General features: G+C 45.2%; 1 protein-coding gene across 2 annotated transcripts in view; it reads left to right on the top strand.

Moving 5' to 3' along the window:
* Positions 1-19,891, top strand: part of LOC143322527 (transcription factor SOX-6-like) — a 102,228-nt gene that overhangs the window by 71,002 nt on the left and 11,335 nt on the right. For both annotated transcript variants that reach the window (XM_076733769.1, XM_076733768.1), the window contains 5 exons: positions 5,351-5,471; positions 6,779-6,858; positions 14,130-14,279; positions 15,770-15,947; positions 17,674-17,879. In XM_076733769.1, the coding sequence (XP_076589884.1) occupies positions 5,351-5,471; positions 6,779-6,858; positions 14,130-14,279; positions 15,770-15,947; positions 17,674-17,879 (735 nt within the window). The remainder of the gene's footprint in view (positions 1-5,350; positions 5,472-6,778; positions 6,859-14,129; positions 14,280-15,769; positions 15,948-17,673; positions 17,880-19,891) is intronic.

Below are 19,891 nucleotides of genomic sequence, written 5' to 3'. Positions count from 1 at the left end.
TGCTACTGTTTCAGCTGAGAAGAATAGGCCTCAGTGTGGTGAAGCCTCTTTTTTAGCCGTCCTGTTGTTGTTCATATCTTAATTTGAAACACCAAATGTTGCCCAGATGGAAAAAATAAGAAAGCAGAAAAAAAGTTTTTGCTAGGAAAGTGGAAAAGTTACAACTCCCCGATGTGCAGTGTGCAGCGTACATGTGCTATCTGTTACATCATCACGGCAAATCAGACCAACCTTCACTGATTAATTAGCATTAATTTTCTTATCATGAATTCAGAAAGTTTTCTAGATTGGCTGTGGAGTCTGATCTGTCTCTGATTTATAAACAGAGACGATGAAAACCCAGCGGGGAGCTGTGTTCAGCCCATTTCGGCCTCATCGTTCCCTCGTTCTCTTCTGTCTGTGGACGGTGTCAGTGTGTTTGTAGCGGGGGGGGGGGGTAGTTCAAAGTGACCCAGGTTTCCTGTCATGTGGTTTTAAATGGTGTGGAGAGTCAGCGGGGGACGTCCACGGGTTAAAGAAATGCTTCCGAAGGCCCCATTCTGATAGATACAGTTACACACATTCACACAAACACATGAAGAAGTGCGCTAAACAACTGATATTAATACATGAAATGCACACACGCGCATGCAAGCGCACACACATATATGTACTTAGACATAAACAGTTGTCAGATATTAACTGAAAGTAGAGACAGATGATATCGCCGCATAAACACACACATGTGGACAGTTTATATATCTTTCCCTGGCGCGCACACACACTCGCCTAAGAAGCGCACATGCACATGCAGACATGGTGTAGGCACACACGCATGCTTGCGCACACGGTGGTGGTGGTGGTGCGCCCTTTGTGTGCCGTAGGCAGAGCGACCCAGCCCAGCCTGGTGGCTGACAGGCATGTGTCTTTGTTAAGTCAGTTCCTATAATGGCTCTCATATGTGGCCCATTTCCTTCGGGCCCACAAAGGCACAGGCCCTAACCGCACCGCCCGGGCCCTAGCTAACAGGCTAATTAATGACTGCAAAGCCACACTCCTCCTCCTCCTCCTCCTCCTTCCCTCTGGTCTTCGTTTATAACTCCTCTGTCTCCTCCTTCGCCTGCCCTCCTCCTCTTCTCTCTGTGGAGTTCTCGTCCCCCGAGCGTTGTTTTCTTTTTGTTTTTACTTTTCAGTTTCATCGTGTTGTGTTATTTTCTTCTGTGCGTGATGCCTGATCCATGGTGACAGTGTGCTGCCCCCTGTTGAGCCCACTTTTCTTGTTATTTACGTTGTCACTTAATAAAAGAAACTTTTCAGGAACATTCAAAATCTGAGCTCTTGACACAGAACTGGCCTTTTGTGGTTTCAAAGGAGTTTCAAATGCAGTGAATTATAGCAAAGGAAAAGGGAACATTTATTTATGATTCATGATAGATTGAAAAGTCTTGCAGACGAGCTGCTTCACAGTGTCTTCCTCGCTTCTCTAAATGCTGTCTTTCACCACTGTTAGTCTGAATCAAAGCTGGAAGCTGCTCTCCTGTCAATAAAGCGCTGACGTCGGGTTGCTAAACCTGTGTTAAGACAAACAGGCGCACACAATAATCACACACACACACACAAATACACACTCACACACATGCATAAGAGCTAATGGAGCAGGCAAATGGCCGTTATATAAACAGGCAGCTCCTACGTCAGCACATACAGCCTCCGACACAATGACTCGGAAAGCCATGCAGGGTCCATAACGTCGATTGGACTCATCAGCTATGGAGAATGGCTAACTCTTGACTTCACAATGGCCCTCGCTCCAGTGTATTAACCTGTGTGCTAGCCTATAGAAAAATGCTATAAGTATACGGTAATTCTGTGTGCTTCAATTAAAATCACCTCTGGCATCATTGTGCTTACATGAGTGTAGCAAGATGGTGAAAGAACAACTGAGCAATATATTCTTAAAGCTGCATTCAGTAGAGTCTGACCACTAGGGGGCAGAGGGACACTGCAACAAACTAAGCGAACTCATCCCTTGTGTGCAGTTAGCCTAGCGAGTTAATTATGGCTAATACGTTAGCAAACATTTGCTTCTTAGACATCAGCCGATGTGCACATACCACTGGAGTCATGTGTTTAGCTATATAGGTGCTTTCTTCAGCAGCCTCTTGTCAAGTGTTCCTTCATCTCTAAATGTTTAAAGCTAAGCAGGTTGTGTACTTGCCTTGTTTGAGCTTGTTTGCTGGAAAAAGTTGCCGACTGTCTTGCACGAGAGCAACAGTATTCAGCGGCACAGTTTATGTGCAGGTTGGAGAGTGAAAACAAAGAGCCAAAAATGGCTAAAAGTTGCTAAAAACAGCTAACTCTTGGCTAGCCGTTTTCACATCAGCCAATGCAGAATCAGTACTAATAATTACATATACAATTTCTTCTTTTTTCTTTCATCTTTCATTATAATGACAAATATCTTATGTCTTCATTTTTTTCATTGGGCCACAAAGCACGATTTACCTGTATGAACTTGCGGATTGTTACCTGAAAGGAGGAGATGGACAAAATGAAGGGACCCGCTCAATCCCGTCCACATGTGCGCATACCTGCCAACCGCACAAGCAGACAACTCCATTTCTTTCTTTCTCTTCTCTCCGTCTCGAACACGGCAGCATACAGACGCAGCTCATACGCACTCGCTGCCCCCTAACCCTGCTGCCCGCACACAAGAGGACCATTAATTCTGAGTGTGTGTGTGCGCGTGTACACATGTTCCTTGTGCCTAGGTGTGTATGTCCATGTGTCTGGTGGGCAGTTAGAGGAAGGGGGCCTTGTGTTTTCTTAGGGGCTGAGCAGAGCAGGGCCCCCGCAGCAGCACCTTCCCCAGTCCATTCATCCCTCGACCCCCCTCCCCTCAGTAAAAGAAGATCTTTGTGTGTTTGCACTAGTGAAGCAGCCCCAGTCAGTCCCAGTGTTCCCAGAGGAATACAATGAATGGGAGCATTTTGTCCCACTCTATAACATCCACCCCCCACCCCCCCCACTTCTCTCTTCTTCTTCTTCTTCTTTTTTTTTTAGCCGTTTGGACACACAGACTCGTTTTTATTCTCTCTCTATTCACTTTTCTTCGTGTCACAAGACGTTAGACCACTTGTCTGTGTGTGTGTGTGTGTGTGTGTGTGTGTGTGTGTGTGTGTGAGGAGGGCCTCCCAAGCTATCTCACTTTTTTGGAGTGTGACCTAAACAACATTGTCGGAAGACCTGGTCAGGTGACGAACACATGTAACTGCACGCTCACTCAACAACGACTGTGGATAATACAGATGCCCGATGCTCTCACACACAAACAAACACACGCACACATACACACACATACGCACACACACAGAGCCTAATTGCAACCTTGACCCTCGACCAAGTCTTAAGCTTCAAACAGCCCTTTGATGAAGTGAAGACCAACCAAAAATGACCAAAGATGTCCCGAATATCAAGGGCTAAAGCTCTGATAGGTCCTCATTGGTCCTCTTTTCTTTGGATGTTTTAGCCACAACCTAACGAAGTCAAACACTGTGATTTCACAAAATATTTCCCCTCCGAAGAAATAAACATGTCAATTTATCATTTTTTAAAGTGGTGGAAAGCAGCTGGAACAAGAGAAAGCCTTTCGCTCACTAAATGCTGTACATCAGTTTTCTGTTGGTCTCCTTATAGATCGACTAATCTTTCCAGCTCTTCAGCAAACACACACACAAGTCAAGGATGGTCCTGTTCACGTCTCTCTCCTTCTATTGACTGATGCTCTTTGAACCTCCTTACCACAAACTACCACAAACAAAACCGTGACAGCACAACATGCTGATTGTGTTAAATCTCAGTTCTAATGATGAAGTGTCCCAGGAGGACAATGGGAGGGGTCAGTGTGCTTAATGAGCTGGTAGTAAAGGAGATGAATGGGAGGTAGATGGCATTGAACTGAGGTAAGGTGGGAAACGAAGAAAGAAAGAGAGGTGTCAACAAGCATTCATCTCAAAGAGCAACGCAGTAAAGAAAAAGAAGAAATCAGCAAGTCCTTAAATGTAAATGATTGAATAGTTTGATTCCCAAAACAAGACATTAAAGAGTGGGCGCAGCAGACCTTCATCGTCACCTGGTTGACAATGGGAAACAGTTGCTTCGATTTAGGCACCAAAACTTTCGATAAGTATGTTACTGTGACATGTGTGATGTAGCTTAACTAAGTAAGTCCACACTGAGCTTCGCTTTCACACAGGCGTGAACAGCCCCACCCCCTCCTTACGCAGGCTTTCTTGCTGTTTACACTACGACACCTGACTTCCTCCTCTGCTCCTGTCACAATAACTACAGCCACTAGAGGTCGCCACCGAAGAATAAACGTAAATAATAACTTGCTCGCACAGATGACCTTTACGTATGTTTTTCTGGGGAGGAAGAGCAGAAATAAGAAAAGGATAATGGAAGAAAATGACTGAGTAATATAGAGATTTAGAGAGGCCAAGACGATAGGATGATCAACTAAACATGGATTAAATACGAAGGATAACTGAAGTACGCCTGATTCACATTTCAGTCTCAACGCCTTTATCACATTTGAACAATCCGTCTAACTTTCAGACGGGGGCTTAACGAGCGAGAGGGAAGAAAAAAGAAGCAGAGAAAGACAGAACGAGACGGAGAGACACGACACACTTTAAGAGACAGAGAAAAAAGGACGAGATAAAGGGCGAGAGGAAGGGAAGAGGGTGAGACGGTCCAGTGGTTAAGCACAACCAGCCTTAATAGATTCCCGCAGGCTCATCTTTGATATGCTCTGCTCCGCTCGAGCCCTCAGTCCCTTAACTCCGCCGAACCCACAGTTTTTAAGAGCCTTTCAAGCCGACATGAAAGGCAGCTGTTACTTCTCTCTGTTGTTTTAAAGGCGTTTTGTTGAACATTTTTACACTTGTCTCTCAAGAACGTACGTCTTTATTTGTTGTTCGCTCTCCGTTCTTTAACCCTGCTGATCACTTAGATCTTCAAGTGTTTGCTGCTTGTCTTTTCTCTATTTTCCCCCCTCTTTACGTTTATTCACTATTTTTGAATCAAACTTTATTCTTCTTTTCTTATTTCCTTCGCTCTTTACGACTCTTCTTAAGCATTTCCTTCTTTTCCCTCTCTTATCTCTTTTCGTCCTTCCATTTTTCTCATCTCTTCTTCGTGGTCGCTGGTGGTTTTGCACTGTGTGTTTATTCTGCATGTATGCAGTATTTGTACAGATAAGAGGGACTGTGTGTTCGTCAAGGTGTTCCTAGTTACCTTGTCCTCTTTTTACGACATGTTTCAGAAGGACATCAAACATCTGCCTCTTCTCTCTCTCTCTCTCTCTCAGGTTCAGGGTCACATGCCTCCTCTGATGATCCCAGTGTTTCCTCACGACCAGCGGTCTCTGGCTGCTGCCGCTGCCGCTCAGCAAGGCTTCCTCTTCCCACCGGGCATGTCCTACAAGCCAGGTACACAAACTAAGACACACACACACACACACACACACACACACGCACACACACACTAGATTAAACACTAGCGAGTGGTAAGGAAATATATGTTTTCTGGATAAACATTCACCCCCCTCAAACAAAAGCTCTACGGCTCTTGACAGTTCTTCTTAACTATAAAAGAAACATCGGGCCTCTCGCTCTCTCTCTCTCACACACACACACACACACACACACACATACAACACAACACACACAAACACTGGGATCCCAGTCTATGTTAATGAGGTGTGTCAGGTGAGGAATGTTCTGGAAATGAGCGGAGAGATTTACAAGCCCTGCTTGTTCATGTCAGGAACAATACATTGGACACAGCGAGGACTGGAATGTCTCTTTTATGGCGTGCTGAAAGCATGTCAGTTGCACAACACATCTGCAACATGGAATTTCACACTTTCACACACACACACACACACACACACACACACACACACACACACACACTCAAGGATGTTCTCCTGGTACGCACCGACCCAACAATGTACACTTAAAGATAATGCAGACAGACAAATCTCATGCATTCCGAGGAACACACTTGAGGAGCTGCGTGCATTTTGCATGTCTAAGCAATCCATGAGGATTTCGCAGGCGCAACTAAACACTTACAAGCAGAAACTCACGCTGCAAGTACACAGCCTTCTTATTGCAGGATTGGCGGCACCACCTGCTTTCCTCCTCGCAGCTTGTCCTTCACACATTCCTGTCTTCCAGGCATTCCTCCAGGTGCTCGCCCGACGCCACGCACCACTGACCCTCCATACTTCATACAGAATAGTCCATGTTTATTCCTACTGCATCCACATACGCTCCCACGGGGCTGCAAAGAGAGGCAGAAACGAAGAAAGGGATTAAAAAGCCATTATTCTACGCTCTCCTTTGACTTTGGTCTGTTTTCAACAAAGGCTCGGACATGGAAAGCCTTTTAGGGACAAACAGCAGGGGTTATACACGGTACTCGTATATGAATTTATGAGTGCATCCCAATGAGGGAGCGCTGGACTTGAACTCTGCTCGCCCTGGTCTCAAGCGCCCATGTGTACCGACAATAAGCATTATTAACCTTCGAATAAAACACTCGTGACCCTTCGTGTTTCATTTGTCATGAATAAAAACATGAGAGCAAACGGAGGAACAGGGAAGGAGACAAAAGGCGAGACAGAGAGAAGGAGACAGAGGCTGGCTGAAGGTGAAGAGCAGGTTAGTTCTTGTGCAGAGCTCTGCCTCCCCCCGCCTCTCTTTACATACATGTTTTGTTTTTCCAACAGGTGAGAATTACCCCATGCAGTTCATTCCATCTACAATGGCAGCTGCAGCAGCATCTGGACTCAGCCCGTTACAACTGCAGGTAAGACGAAAACACCTGGTGTCCTGAAATTTCATAGAAATCACCACAATATCGTAACAAAACCAAAACTATCTGCATAGCTGCCAATTAAAGAGTCAGAAGACACATTTTTTTGTAATTGGGGTGAACCAGCCTTTAAAATGAAATTGCACAGAAAGAGGGAGTAACTGTGCAGACGAGCAGAAACAGCGAGGTGGTGAAAAGTGAGGGTGCGGAGGTTAATGGGTGTGTGTCTATTTGCATATGAGACATGCTTCAGTTTCACCTGGATTCATTTTGCAACTGAAAAAAACTTTTCACCTAAGAAACATGTGACTTTTTTCATCTTTAGCCGTGTCTAAACCTCAAATCGGCTAAATCTTGAGTCCGTCTTCAACCAAAATTGTTTCATTGCTTCAGCTTAAACTGAAAGCTTATCACATCGTTATCTTTTCCTACATGTAGAAAAGAGTTTACATCGTTTTGGAGGTGGAGACTGTAACCAGCAAACTAAACAAGTGCCTCCACAATATCTACGATGATAACTGGAGTGTTTCACAACCAAATAAACAACCGGCAGCAGAAACTTTCAGAGCAGCAGCGGGGACAAAGAGACAGATATGACGGTGAGGGTTTGTCCACTCAGAAAGTACATAAAGACTCTAATCCTGAGGGTGTAACCAGGGGCCCAAGACAATAGCACAGACTCGAGTTGATAAGGAGAAAAGACATTCAAGATAAGGAGCTTTGGCAAACTGAATAAAACTCCTACTTGTTCTAACCTCGCCCTGAGTTCAAGTGGGCCAAAATACCTGCAGCATTTTATTTCATGAAAACGCTTTGTATGCTTCCGATCCATTGCACATCCATTGCTCTCCATTCCACTCGAACAGCACAATCGTGATTTAATCTATACGTGGTGCATGAAACCTTTTATATTGTGCATACGAGATCTAAGAGGCCAAGACTGCTATGAAAGATTTCAACTGAGAAAAAAGCAGCTATTTCACGGGAGAAGTGATAATCGTGACTGGGCGGTTAAGCTGACGGAAGGTTTATCTTCCATATGCTGCGAGAATGAAAAATAAAGTTGCCACCAAAATGGTAATTTGCCTGCTGCCATTGTTATTTCCTGACTTTGGTTCTTTGCGCAGCTAACACCAACAACATGCTCAGCTGCTCCGTGTTGCAGTATATGTTCATAAATACGCCCAAAAAACATCCATAAGAGCAAAAATGATGCGCGAAGGAGTGGGAGAATACGAATGGAAGCTGGAGGAGGCCCAGCATGCATTAATCGTCACAGCCTCGCTTTGAATGGCGCTAACATTTCTTCAATTAAACGACATGTCGCATTGGTTAAGGATGAAGCTCTATAGGCTGACGCGAACATGCTAGCCCGCTTCTCTGCTGCCTGTCAGTTGTGTCAGACAAAAGCTGTTATGATGAATCACAGAGGAATTCCGCCCCACCAGCACAACACCTGGCCCGGGCAATTCATCAAATATTTTATTGCCGCTTGACACCTGTGGTTTGAGAATAGCACTTATCCATAATGGTTATCATAGAACGTATTTGCAAAGGAAAAAAAAGTGAAACAAAAAGCAAAAAAAAGAAAAGAAAAACGAAATCGCGACTCCCTAAAGGCGGTTTGGAGTTTCTCAGCACGACCCCGCCACCCCTCCTGCTGCACCTACTATCAGTGGAAAGAACAAAAGCCCTCAAAAGCTTTTTCACTGGCAAACAATATTGCTTCATCATGTCAGTCATTACCATAGCATGGCTTTTGGATGTTACAAGAATCCTTATCTCAGTTTATTCAATTTGAATTGTGGTTTTCGCTTATCGAGGCCCTCATTAGCCGCTATTGACTTAGCAAAGCGCCGTGCTGCGCTGAGGGGATCGGAGCCTCGGCGCAGCCTATCTCCACTCCTGGCTTTGAAATGATCAAAAGAGTCTCTTACCTCTCACAAGAGTGAGAGGTAAGAGGATGAATGATGTCGGAGATGCAAACTCATTCACATTTAAACACTGCCTGAGACGTGGAGAATGAGAGGCAGAGAGGAACCTGAATGAAAGAGGAAGCTTCTCATCACGGCGTTGTCTGAAATCTAGTAGGAGACGGAGAAAGGGAGGAAGACAGAGAGCGTGGGGAAGTGTTTATGAGAGAAGGGGAAAAAAAGGGTGATTATCTGAGGAATTCTGAGACGGAGGCGCTGGCTTCCAGCACATGTTTGGACATTGTTTTGACAACAATGCCTACGCCAAAAGCAATCACGATGAGATTTATGAGCTGTGCTTGTTTAGTTATGTATCTTCATCTCAAAAAATTTGCCGGTAGCGCTCTTTGTGCCACGGTACACCGGTGCTTGGGATGGACACAATAAAAACACCTGCACGGTGTGCTGCTACCCAGCCTAACAGCCCTGTAATAAAAGCTTACTTTGTGAAGTTAATGTGATTCGGCATCTTGAATCAACACTTAACCTCTGTATACGGTGTCGACATGTATCATGTGTCGGTTGCATCTTTTGCTGCCAGTGTGAGCTGCTTGTTTGAGTGAAAGCTTGACGACCACAGGGTTTCCCTCAGGACGTTTGTTAGTGATTGAGCTTTTGCTTTTCCCAACTGAAAAAAAGCCCCTTATATTAACTATATATACAATTACTATACAGCTAACATATGATGCGATCAATCAGAATCTAAACGATCTTAACGCATCTCGCCTTGTGATCAGTGAAACAGTGTAGGAAAACAATGGCTTTCCTCCTCACAGGCGTCCTTTGCTGCAGCACCTCTGCTTGTTTATTGAAGTGTAATCAGTGTAACGTCTAATTTTTGCAGAGTTCTTTATTTCAGGTTAGGCGATCCACCCCTGCTGCAGACTTCTGCAGGAAACCCTAAACTAACGTGATTCTGCTGTGAGAGATTTACAACAAAACGGAGTTGTTTTATTTCTCTACTTCCTGCACTATCTTAAGCCCTTTGGCCTGCATGTAGCCATTGTGGTTACGCTGTAGTGCCACAGTGGCTCTCTCTCTTTCTCAGCTCCGGCTCTGCTTTCTTTCTGGGCTCTGCCTTTGGGAGGTGAGGGACAACGACAGCATTGAAAATCCGTTTTCTCACAATTATTGTGAATGGATGTTTTCCACCCGGAGTCTTTCCTAACATTCCTCTGCTAACTTCTTGCTGCTCTGCTCATCACTTATTTACGGTATCATGCATGAAAACTGTCTCCGGCCTTTGCCTCTGCCCTTGACACTTTGACTGTTTGTCAGTTTGGCAACATGTAAACTGAAGCCAGACACGCTCTTTCACTCGTTAAAGACAAAAGAAAAATGTATCTGACAAGCACTTACATATACGAAATCGAATGCATTATAGGATGAGGTAAACATACGGTTTAATTTATGTAGTTGCATGCATTAGTGTGTCATTAATCATCATTCGTAATCAATAAAACCTGTTTTTCCATTGTGCCTTTGGTGAGTCAGACTGTTGGGATTTGAATAAACCACTACAGTGAAGGCGTTGGTGATATCTTAGTCCAGTGCACACGCTGAGATCTTGTCTCTTTTTGAGTGTTTTGTAGTTATTAGTCTCAGTTATACTTTACTTCACAATGGCCTTAACTCCAGTGTGTGAAACTGTGCATCAGTCCGTAAAAAGCATTGTAAACACACAATTACTCCATGTTAGTTCTGCGTTAGCACTCTCCTCTGCTACATACTGTAGTCAAGTACACACCAGCTGGCATCAAACACTTTTAATGCCAGCTCTGTGCTCAGTACAGGATGGACAGATGTTCTAGCTAGACTCCTCCAGATGTTTCGCAGTCCTGCCCTGTAGCATGCCTTCAGACAGCTGGCTGGCACCGATGGTCAAGCGGGCATAAGCTGGCATGCAGACAGGACATATTCTCAGGCAGTGAAAATAAACCTGCACAAGGAACAAGATGTTTCTCCAAATCTCTGGAGGAGAAGGAAAGGTTCAGAAAGTAACAGATCATTTCCTGTGTTTGATACCTTCATGAAGTGAAGAAACCTATCAAATCACAAGCAGGACGACAGAAACATTTGGTGAAAGCTGCCCTGTTGTGCCCTGCTGACTCATTATGATCTGACAATTTTGATAGCACAAATGTTGTGCTATTGGCGTGGGAACTTGATCGGGCCAATTGTTTCCAGAGTCTCAGAGCAGACCCCTTCACAAACAGTGGATTCCTGCTGAAGAAAGGCCCCCTTTGTCGCGGCTAATGCGAGTGAAATACAGTTGCTTAGCAGACATTCTTGCTGAAATCATAAGACTTTTCTCGCTGTCTGTCTCGATGCTCCGCTTATTTCAGACAATGGCGAGGAACAAAGTTTTGTGCCCCGGAGTCATGATCGGTGGTTTGTCTCGAGTTAAAAATTGTAGCATCTGTTCCGTAAAAGAGAGCTGGACGTGAGATAATGGCTGTCTTTATGCAGCTCGCCTCTCTGTGTATCTCTTTCACTGTCTTGGACACGACTAACCTCCGTCGTCTGTGTGGGCCAGCTCAGTGGCAGTCGATCCATTTCAATCTCTTCCTCCTCCTCCTCCTCCTTCTCCCCCGGCAAACCTGCTGAAAAAGACAAAACCTCATTTGTTTTGTGTACTCCTGAGATCGATAGCAGCTCGACACTAAAAGAGGCCAGCTAAAGGGATTCTCCACTCAGTCCTAATGGGACAGGCCGGTCTGAGCTCAGACGAGGCTGTTGGCAGTCAGAGTCAGACGGCGCTGCCCACAACCAGACCACAACAACATCACCTTCCCTCTGCTTAGGGATTATGCAGAAGTAGGCCAAGGCTACTAAAAAACCTGCTGATGATCAGGAGGGTCAAAAATGACTAATCATTTGGATTTTAGTCAAATTAGCACTAACGTCCAAAAGCCAGTCAGATAGTCTGGACAGCTGTGGCGTGGCTGGAGGCCCTCTTTGTCAATTTGTAATTTAGGAAATTGTCTTCCCTCGGGGTTTGACTGAATGGCGAGAGCTCTAGTTGGGGTTGTTTACGCTGCACATTGGCCTCCCCGGTCACCAATCAATCTCAGAGTGTCTTTGAGAAACAGAGAAAAAATAAGGTAAGAGCTCTTGCTCTCAACCTTTTGTTTGTTCAACAGTTCCCTCTTCGTATTCGGAACTGCTGACCGAATCGCTGCTAACAGCACAATAGCAGCGGGTGTGTTTTGCACACAAGCCGGCGCGGGTGTGAGATCCTGTGTGTTTTACCTCAAAGACTCGTGTGTGTGCTCCCCCAGGAGCTGTAAGAATATCAGGCATCACCAGAAGTAACTCTGCGGTCGGCTTGATTGACGCGAGAGGCCTCACCACCAGCCATTCAAGGCACATTCTTACAGGGATCTCATATCGCCAGGGGTTGGCCCGAGCACTCCCGGTGCCTTCCAAGGAAAATAAGCGGCGTGACATCAGGGCTTTGTTTCAACGGCGAGGCCCCTTCTGTTTGTGTTTAATATCGCTCCGAGAGAAGTGGAAAGAGGGCCAGCCAATTTCTCTGGCCCCAACCGCTGAGCCTGGCGCTTCAGCGGTGAAGCGACGGTGGTCTCGTGTGTCTGCGGCGCAACACTCTCTATCCCCCTCTCTCTATTCCTCTATCGCTCACTCTTTGCTTTTGGATCTCTGGTCCCAGGAGGCTTTGCAGTTTTGACTACAGGGAAATCAGATCTCACAACACTGGGGGCCGTTTAGGCTGAGGGGGCAGAGAGCAAAAAACAGAGAGAGCAAGAAGCAGAGATGGAGATATGGAGCGAGATCAGGGAACAAAACAAAAGAAAAAGGGGGAGAGTCCGAGGGAGATCAAACGACAGGAGGACAAAAGTGAGACGGGAACGTAGAAGGAGGGGGGGAGTATAGATGAGGTGAGAGTGAGGAAAAATGAGAGGAAAGCAGAAACGAAAGATCGAGAGGAGGGAGTCTTAAGTGAAGGCCAGCCACGTCTGGGTGGTTTTCCTGAGGACAGGCTCTTTGATACTCCAGCACTCACACTCCAATGCATTTAGACAGGGGTTGACAGTGGTTACAGGCAGCGGTTTGTCTGGCCAGCTAGCTTTGATTTAGAAGACCCTGGACTGTGGGCTGAGTATTTGACTCTTTGATTTTCGTTGGATGGAAAATCGGTACTTTTTTTTTTAAGTTTTCGTCCAACCCTAAAGGCAGATGTCTTATACTTTCCAAGTCTTTTTTTTTAAGTTTTTTTTCTTATTATTTTTACAATATTTTCAAGTGTTTTTCAATTGACTCGTGCCCAAGATGTAATTGCAGTATGACTACACCTACTTAAACATGATTGTGCACTATTGTCTTTGGGATTAAAGATGGAGACGAAACTCAATTGTCTGAACTGTTAATGCACGGACTAACCATATGTGACAAGATTAGTCTCAAGTGTTTTTTGAGACTCATAAAGTATTGTTTGCAATCCTAATTTGATTTGATTTTATTTGACTGTTGCACTTTAAAATTACAGCTCCGTTGTGAAAGCCAAGACTTTCAAAAAAGGTTAAATAGTCAGGATAACAAAAACAGCCTTGTGGCTTATTTCCATTGTGGTTCACTTTCTCAATTTTTTTTTGGGGGGGGGGTATAAAGAAAGGCAGCCTTCTATTGTTAGTAATACTGAGCCAGGCATTGTTTAAAAGATGATTTCCATACTTACACTCGCTTTTTTGTGCAGAACAAAGTATTAGATATCCAATTTTGGATAGAAGGAAGGATTCAAGCGAAGCATTCAAATGTTTCTTTAGCTATTGTTTGGATTTATTTCTAGATGCAAATCGATATAAAAGCTGCTCCCGGCATCTGTTGAAAGAATAAGGGTCAGAGATGGATCGTAGATAATTTAAAGTAAAAACGTTTCGCTGGAGCGCCTCCCTGATAAATACTCAGCCCCTTAAACAAATTTTCCGTTTGCGCGTGACACTCCTGTCTTCAGGTCTAGGTATGTGTGTGTGTGTGTGTGTGTGTGTGTGTGTGTGTGTGTGTGTGTGAGTGCATGCATGCACACTTTGTTTCCATATGAGTCCTGTGTGTGTTTGGCTCAGACACACACCCATCAAACCTCAGAAGATGCAGGCAGCACCAGAGAGAGGATATAGCAAAAAAAAAAAAAAAAAAAAACCCACAACAGGATCAAGGTTGTCGGGGGGGACAGAAGAAGAGAGGAGAGAGAATGAAAGAGGAAAGCCACTGACTAGCTGCTGGCGAGCGATGTTAATAGCCTGTCGGTTTTGCTGGTTTCTTCCCTTTTTGCAGCAGCTGTATGCCGCCCAGCTGGCAAGCATGCAGATCTCGCCAGGAGCCAAGATGACTCCCCTCCCGCAGGCTCCCAACTCCTCCAGCCCCCTTTCCCCCTCCGCCCTGAAGAACGAGAAGCGAGCCTCCAGTCCTGTCGCTCAGATTAAGGTGAGTCCATCGCTGCAAGTGTTGGAAAATGGTTTATTTGGAATGGCAAAGCTGTTGAGATTGGTAATGTTGCAATTAAGGAGATGGGTTGATGAAGCAACAAGCAGGAAGGAGGCAAAGACAACAGGACCGTGAAGAAAAGCTGCCTGCATGCAATAAACAGTGATGTATGGGTAAAAAAAAGGGTCTGTGGTGCATAAAGTAACAGACATCATAATAAGACAAAGGAAAGAGAGAGTTTGGAATATGTACGACCGGAAAACACACAAGAATAATAATGATAATGATCAGTTCAAGTAAAAGTGAGAGGCTGGAAATTTGGAAGTTGTTGAAACGAGGATCTGCGCATGGCCCCGTACTTTTCACCGTCAATTAGAAGCAGCTTATTTAAAAGTCAGACACTGATGCACACAAACACACACACACACACACACACACACACACACACACACACAAACTGACACTGGCGCTGGCTGCTGTTTGGCAGGAGCCCAGACCCCTTCACTGGAGAGAGCGCACGCCTCATCTTTACTCGACGACGAGGCACTAATGGAAGCCATGTGTGTGTGTGGGGCACAGCTGCAACCGGCGTCACAATAGACCGGCGTCAGAGCTCACCGCACTCAAACAGTAGTGCTGCGCCTTCCAAACTCCCCACCCCGCTGCACTTTGGCGTGCCACCCGCAGCCAAATTCAGTCAATTACACTTCCAATGGTGACCCATTTTCACAGCAGAAACATCATTTTGCCAAAATTTTGCTTTACGGCCAGTGTCGGTCACACTTTATATTACCTCAAGCTTCTCCACAAGTAGTGTGTTTAGCATTAGCGCTGTTGGTGAACTTCATACTGTGCCAGTGGATGGACAAAGGAGACATGGATGATGCCGCGTGACGTTTCGATGCATGTTTCCATACTGTACTCACTATTGGAACCCTTCATAACACCGACTGAGTGTGTCTGCTAACGAGGCAACCAACCACCTTTCAAGCCAGCAGGTGGAGGTTTTGTTTGACTCTTAAAAGACAGATGAAGCCAGTGGTTTACAAACTGGGACAGAAAATCTGCCTCACAATATTTGATAATGAATGTGCTGTTTTTTTCCTCATAGAACATTTCCAAAGTAATTTGAAACCTACATTCTTTACATCCATGTCAGCTAGCTAGCAGTCTTCTTCTTCCTTGCCTTTGTTGGTGCATCGCTGCCTTTCTTGGTGCATTGCTGTCACTAAATGTCCATCAGATGGAAAACCATCATCAGGCCTGCTCATCACGCATCCTCGCGCATGTGCATCCTTGTGTCTGTACGTGAGATGCTAACAAAATGAGGATCCCTCCTAAAAACATGCTTCAGAGCACTACTAGTGGTCAAAAACTCCACGGAGAATAAACAAAACGCAGATTAGAAGCTGGAGCACATACTAACTGACTTTCAGTTCCATTTTGATCCTGATCCGTTTAACACGGATGCGTCCGTTCTAACTTCACAGGAGGAAGGATCCACGCAGCCACTGAACCTCTCAGCCAGACCCAAGACAGCCGAGCCTCTTCGCTCGCCGACGTCCCCGACACAGAGTCTGTTCTCCGGAAACAAGACCAGCCCTACAGGCATGGGGAAGGGCCGCATCCCGAGCCCCATCTCCAGCATGGGCAGAAACACCTCTCTGGGTAGGAAACAAATGCATGCATGCACTCCAGCACCAGTGTTTCCTTTACCAGGGGGTAGACAGGATGCTGTTCTACCTACAAGAAGTGCATTAGCTTTGGCTTTACTGAAATGTTCAACAGGAATCACATGGTCTGAAAGCTGCTTCAACCAGCCAAGAATCACACACATGTACACATGCACGCACTCTCACACACACTCTCGTACACCGCCGTATTGTTCACATCTGCACTGTACATCCATCCAGAGCAAACACGTCCTCGGTGTAAAACTGCGCCTTCCCCTCAACCGGAAAAACAAAAACATCACCCACCCAAACACCACCCTCCTCCCCGCCACACACAGACAAACCGAGCAGCGTCGCATGCGTCTGATAGACTGCAGACACCTCAACCCCACGAGGAGACCTGTGTGTGTGTGTGTGTGTGTTGGTGTGTGTGTGTTTGTGTTTTACAGGAGTCCAAAGCCCTGTATTTAGCCCCAATGAAAACCCCGGCAGCGGAAGCAGTGAAACCCAGCACACGTTATTTGGTTTTTAAGAGCTTCCTCACATCATTGTCTGCCCGCGCTAGACCTTTTATGCCCCTACCTCTGCTATCTGTTATTAAGGCCAATCTAAACCCTCTCATTATATCCCCCCAGAAAACAATTTTGCCAGCTCCTCTGGAGTGGCTTTGAGGACGCGTCGCTTGTGTTATTTTTTGCCCGTTTTAACGGCCACCCAAGCATACAGGGCTTCCTACTCGTCTGCTAATTAAACGAGGAGGGCGACGGAAACTTTGGCATCCTTTTATTTATTTATTTTTTTCTTATTCTTCAAATGTGCATCGGCTTCAAGAGTGTGAAGCGCGGTACATAAACAGGGCGGAGCTTCGGTCATGTTTAGACACATGTGGAAAACAACTTCAGCAACGTTTTGCCCTAATAAGACGGGAAAGATCCCTTTTTTATTCAGATGTTCAAATAGTGCTTCTAGGAATTTGTCTGCAGCCATTCTGAATTTTTCAGAGCTTACTGGTGTTTGAAGCACATGCAACAAAGTGGGTTGTTCAGGTGTTTGAGTTCGACATCTGACACAACAAACTGATAAATAAAGAATACTGAACATGCAAATTTAGAAAGTAGTTGCTACCAGATGAACTCTTTGAAATCTGCAGACTAATAGTATATAAATGTTCAAAAGTTTAACTATTTTACGATGGTGGTGTGCTGAACTTTTCTCAAAGGTTATCTCTCTGTCTATCTCAAGAGCTACTGAGTGAATTTTTCATGTCAGTGAAACCTTAAAAGCTGCTTGGTTAAGGTTATGGAAAGGATGCGACGTGTCCTTTAACGAACCATCTTCCTGCCAAAGTTAGAGCGAACGTTTATTGATTTATTTGTGTCCTCTTCTCATTAGCTTGAAGTGGCTTTCTTGCTAAAAAAATAAAAAAAAAATAACTGATGTCACACACATTAATAGGCCAATCAGAGCTCAGCAACATCTGAATCAGACTCTGATCACAGTTGCAGGATTGTTGCCAGGCTGTTGTCAACTCTGATCAAACCACTTGACCACATAATATTAGTTTTTCTCTGACTTAAACTTCAGTTGTTCCCTATTTACAGTCGTCATTAAAGCTTGAGGTTGATGAATAAACTCTGGCCAGTTGTACTGAAGCCACGCACTCCGGCCAATCAAAGTGACAAACACTCGTCCCTCTCTGCTTCCCCCCCCTCCCCTCCCAGACATCCTGTCCAGCCTCAACTCCACGGCGCTGTTTGGGGACCAGGACGCGGTGATGAAGGCCATCCAAGAGGCCAGGAGCATGAGGGAGCAGATCCAGAGGGAGCAGCTCCACCAGCAGCAGCAGCAGCAGCAGCAGCCAGGACACCAGAGTCTGGAGGCCAAACTGTCGGCCCTCAGCAGCATGAGCCTCAACAACGGCAACAAGGTTAGAGCGGCAGGCAGATCACATGCGGCTGCATAAGAAGACACACTTCGCTGATAAGGTTTATAAGAATCACATGGTCTAAATGCAGTTTTCAAAGGCATTTTCTTTCATGTGAAGAAAGAATTCAGATTGAAACGCTGATGGGTTTGCGTGCACACATCCACATGAACTAGACAAATGCAAGAACGGACATAATGTTCAGTGCATGTGACACACATCAGCAGGCAGCGGAGGAGAGTGACAGTACTCCACTCTTATGAATTTTGTGGTCGCTGGAGAATTGCCATTTTATGCTACTTTGCACTTTCATTTCTCAGCTACAGTTACCATAAAGACTTTACATAGAGAACATATGATCAGCGTTTAACATAGGATGCATATTAGGGATTAAAAAAGGAAAAGTAGCTCCACCTGGACCAGATAAAACTGTAAAAAGCTGTGCACGTTACATTTACAGTTATTCATTTGGCAAACGCTTTTATCCAAAGCGACGTACATATGAAGTCACACGCCGATGGCGCAGCATCGGGGGCACTTTTGGGGTTCAGTATCTTGCCCAAGGCATGTGGGCTGCCGAGGCCAGGGATGTTTTTATTGACCTGCCTTCAGAGGAAGCTGTACCTCCAACTCAGAAATTTCAAAGTAAAAGCACACACAAAAAAAACACTCAAAGCATGCAGTTACAAAAACTATTGCTAAAATTCAGCCTTCTTGAATTCAGAGATTGTTAATTCAAACACCTTTTTTCACCCCCCTCTTAATCCCATATACCTGAGCAACGATTTAGCAGCTCACTCTTTTTACATCTTTTACATATCAGTAAACGTTTGAATGCAGGACTTTTACTTGTAAAGGAGTATTTTTTACAATGTGATATCCCTACTTGTCCTTCAGTAACAGATGTGCTGAGGAGAAAAGGGAGAGGATCTATTTTGTACTTCTCCCTATACAGCGCCCAGATCACTATTCTCTCCTGCTCCTTCACGCACACGCCGATAAATCTCCAAACTCCTCGCTCCTGTGTTACATTTTCTCCAGTACGTCTTTGGCCGAGTGTTCAAGGTTTCAGCTCAGCTCCTGCATGAGTCTGAAGAATATTCATGGATGATATTTGGTGTTGTTTGGCTCGGCCCGCAGCTCTAGAGGACTTCTCTTTTCTCCTCTCATCTCCACGGCCACCCAGAAGCCAACAGCTTTGAAGAGGGAGCAGCTGGGCCAATGACAAGTGATGGTTTTGGCGTGTGTGTGCGCATGTGTGTGTGTTTGTGTGCCTGCTTTGACTGAGACTGAGTGGGTGTTTTTTTGCAGAAGAGATGGTGTTAACATTAGTGTGTGTGTGTGTGTGTGTGTGTGTGTGTGTGTGTGTGTGTGTGTGTATAATGGAGTCCAGCTCTCCACTTGCCCTGGAGGGGGGATCCCGGCCTCAGGGTTTTAGCCCAATTAAAGGGCCTTTCTCAGGGAAGGGACCTCCCCCCTCCTTGCTCACCTCATGCCCCCCCGCTCATCTCTCCCCCTTGGGCTGGAGGAGACAGGGCCTTTGTACCAGGATCTCGTGTCCAGAGGGAAATCCATATTCCAAAACATCTTCAATCAGTCTGATCAGCCAATCATAGATTCCAGGGATCAGACATTCAGTAAAATAGGAAACATGATTAGACCGGGTCTCCCGCGCAATTGATCCCATGTTGCTTGCAGGGATGAGGAGAAGGAGGAGGAGAGGAACTCATGAATATTTTAGGGGTGGAGACTTTGAACCCACCAACCCCAAGTAGGTCATGATTGGTGCACTCCAAGGATAGGCTGTTTTGAATTTTTTGGACTTGTTTGCTTTGCATCTTCAGGAGGAAAACATCCAAAATCTGGCAAAATATATCTCCGCTGTACTTATCCTCAGTCCCAAGTTGATTTTTTTTATAAGTCATTATACTAGTAAACACTGAGAAACTCATAAATATAAATACACAACAGCCTGAACTAATAAATTGTTGATTAAAATTTAATGTGAGTTGTCT

The sequence above is a fragment of the Chaetodon auriga genome, chromosome 6, assembly GCF_051107435.1.
Source record: "Chaetodon auriga isolate fChaAug3 chromosome 6, fChaAug3.hap1, whole genome shotgun sequence".
Classification (NCBI taxonomy): Eukaryota; Metazoa; Chordata; class Actinopteri; order Chaetodontiformes; family Chaetodontidae; genus Chaetodon; species Chaetodon auriga.
Note: the sequence above shows the minus strand (reverse complement) of the source record. Positions and strands in the feature narration are given on the sequence as shown.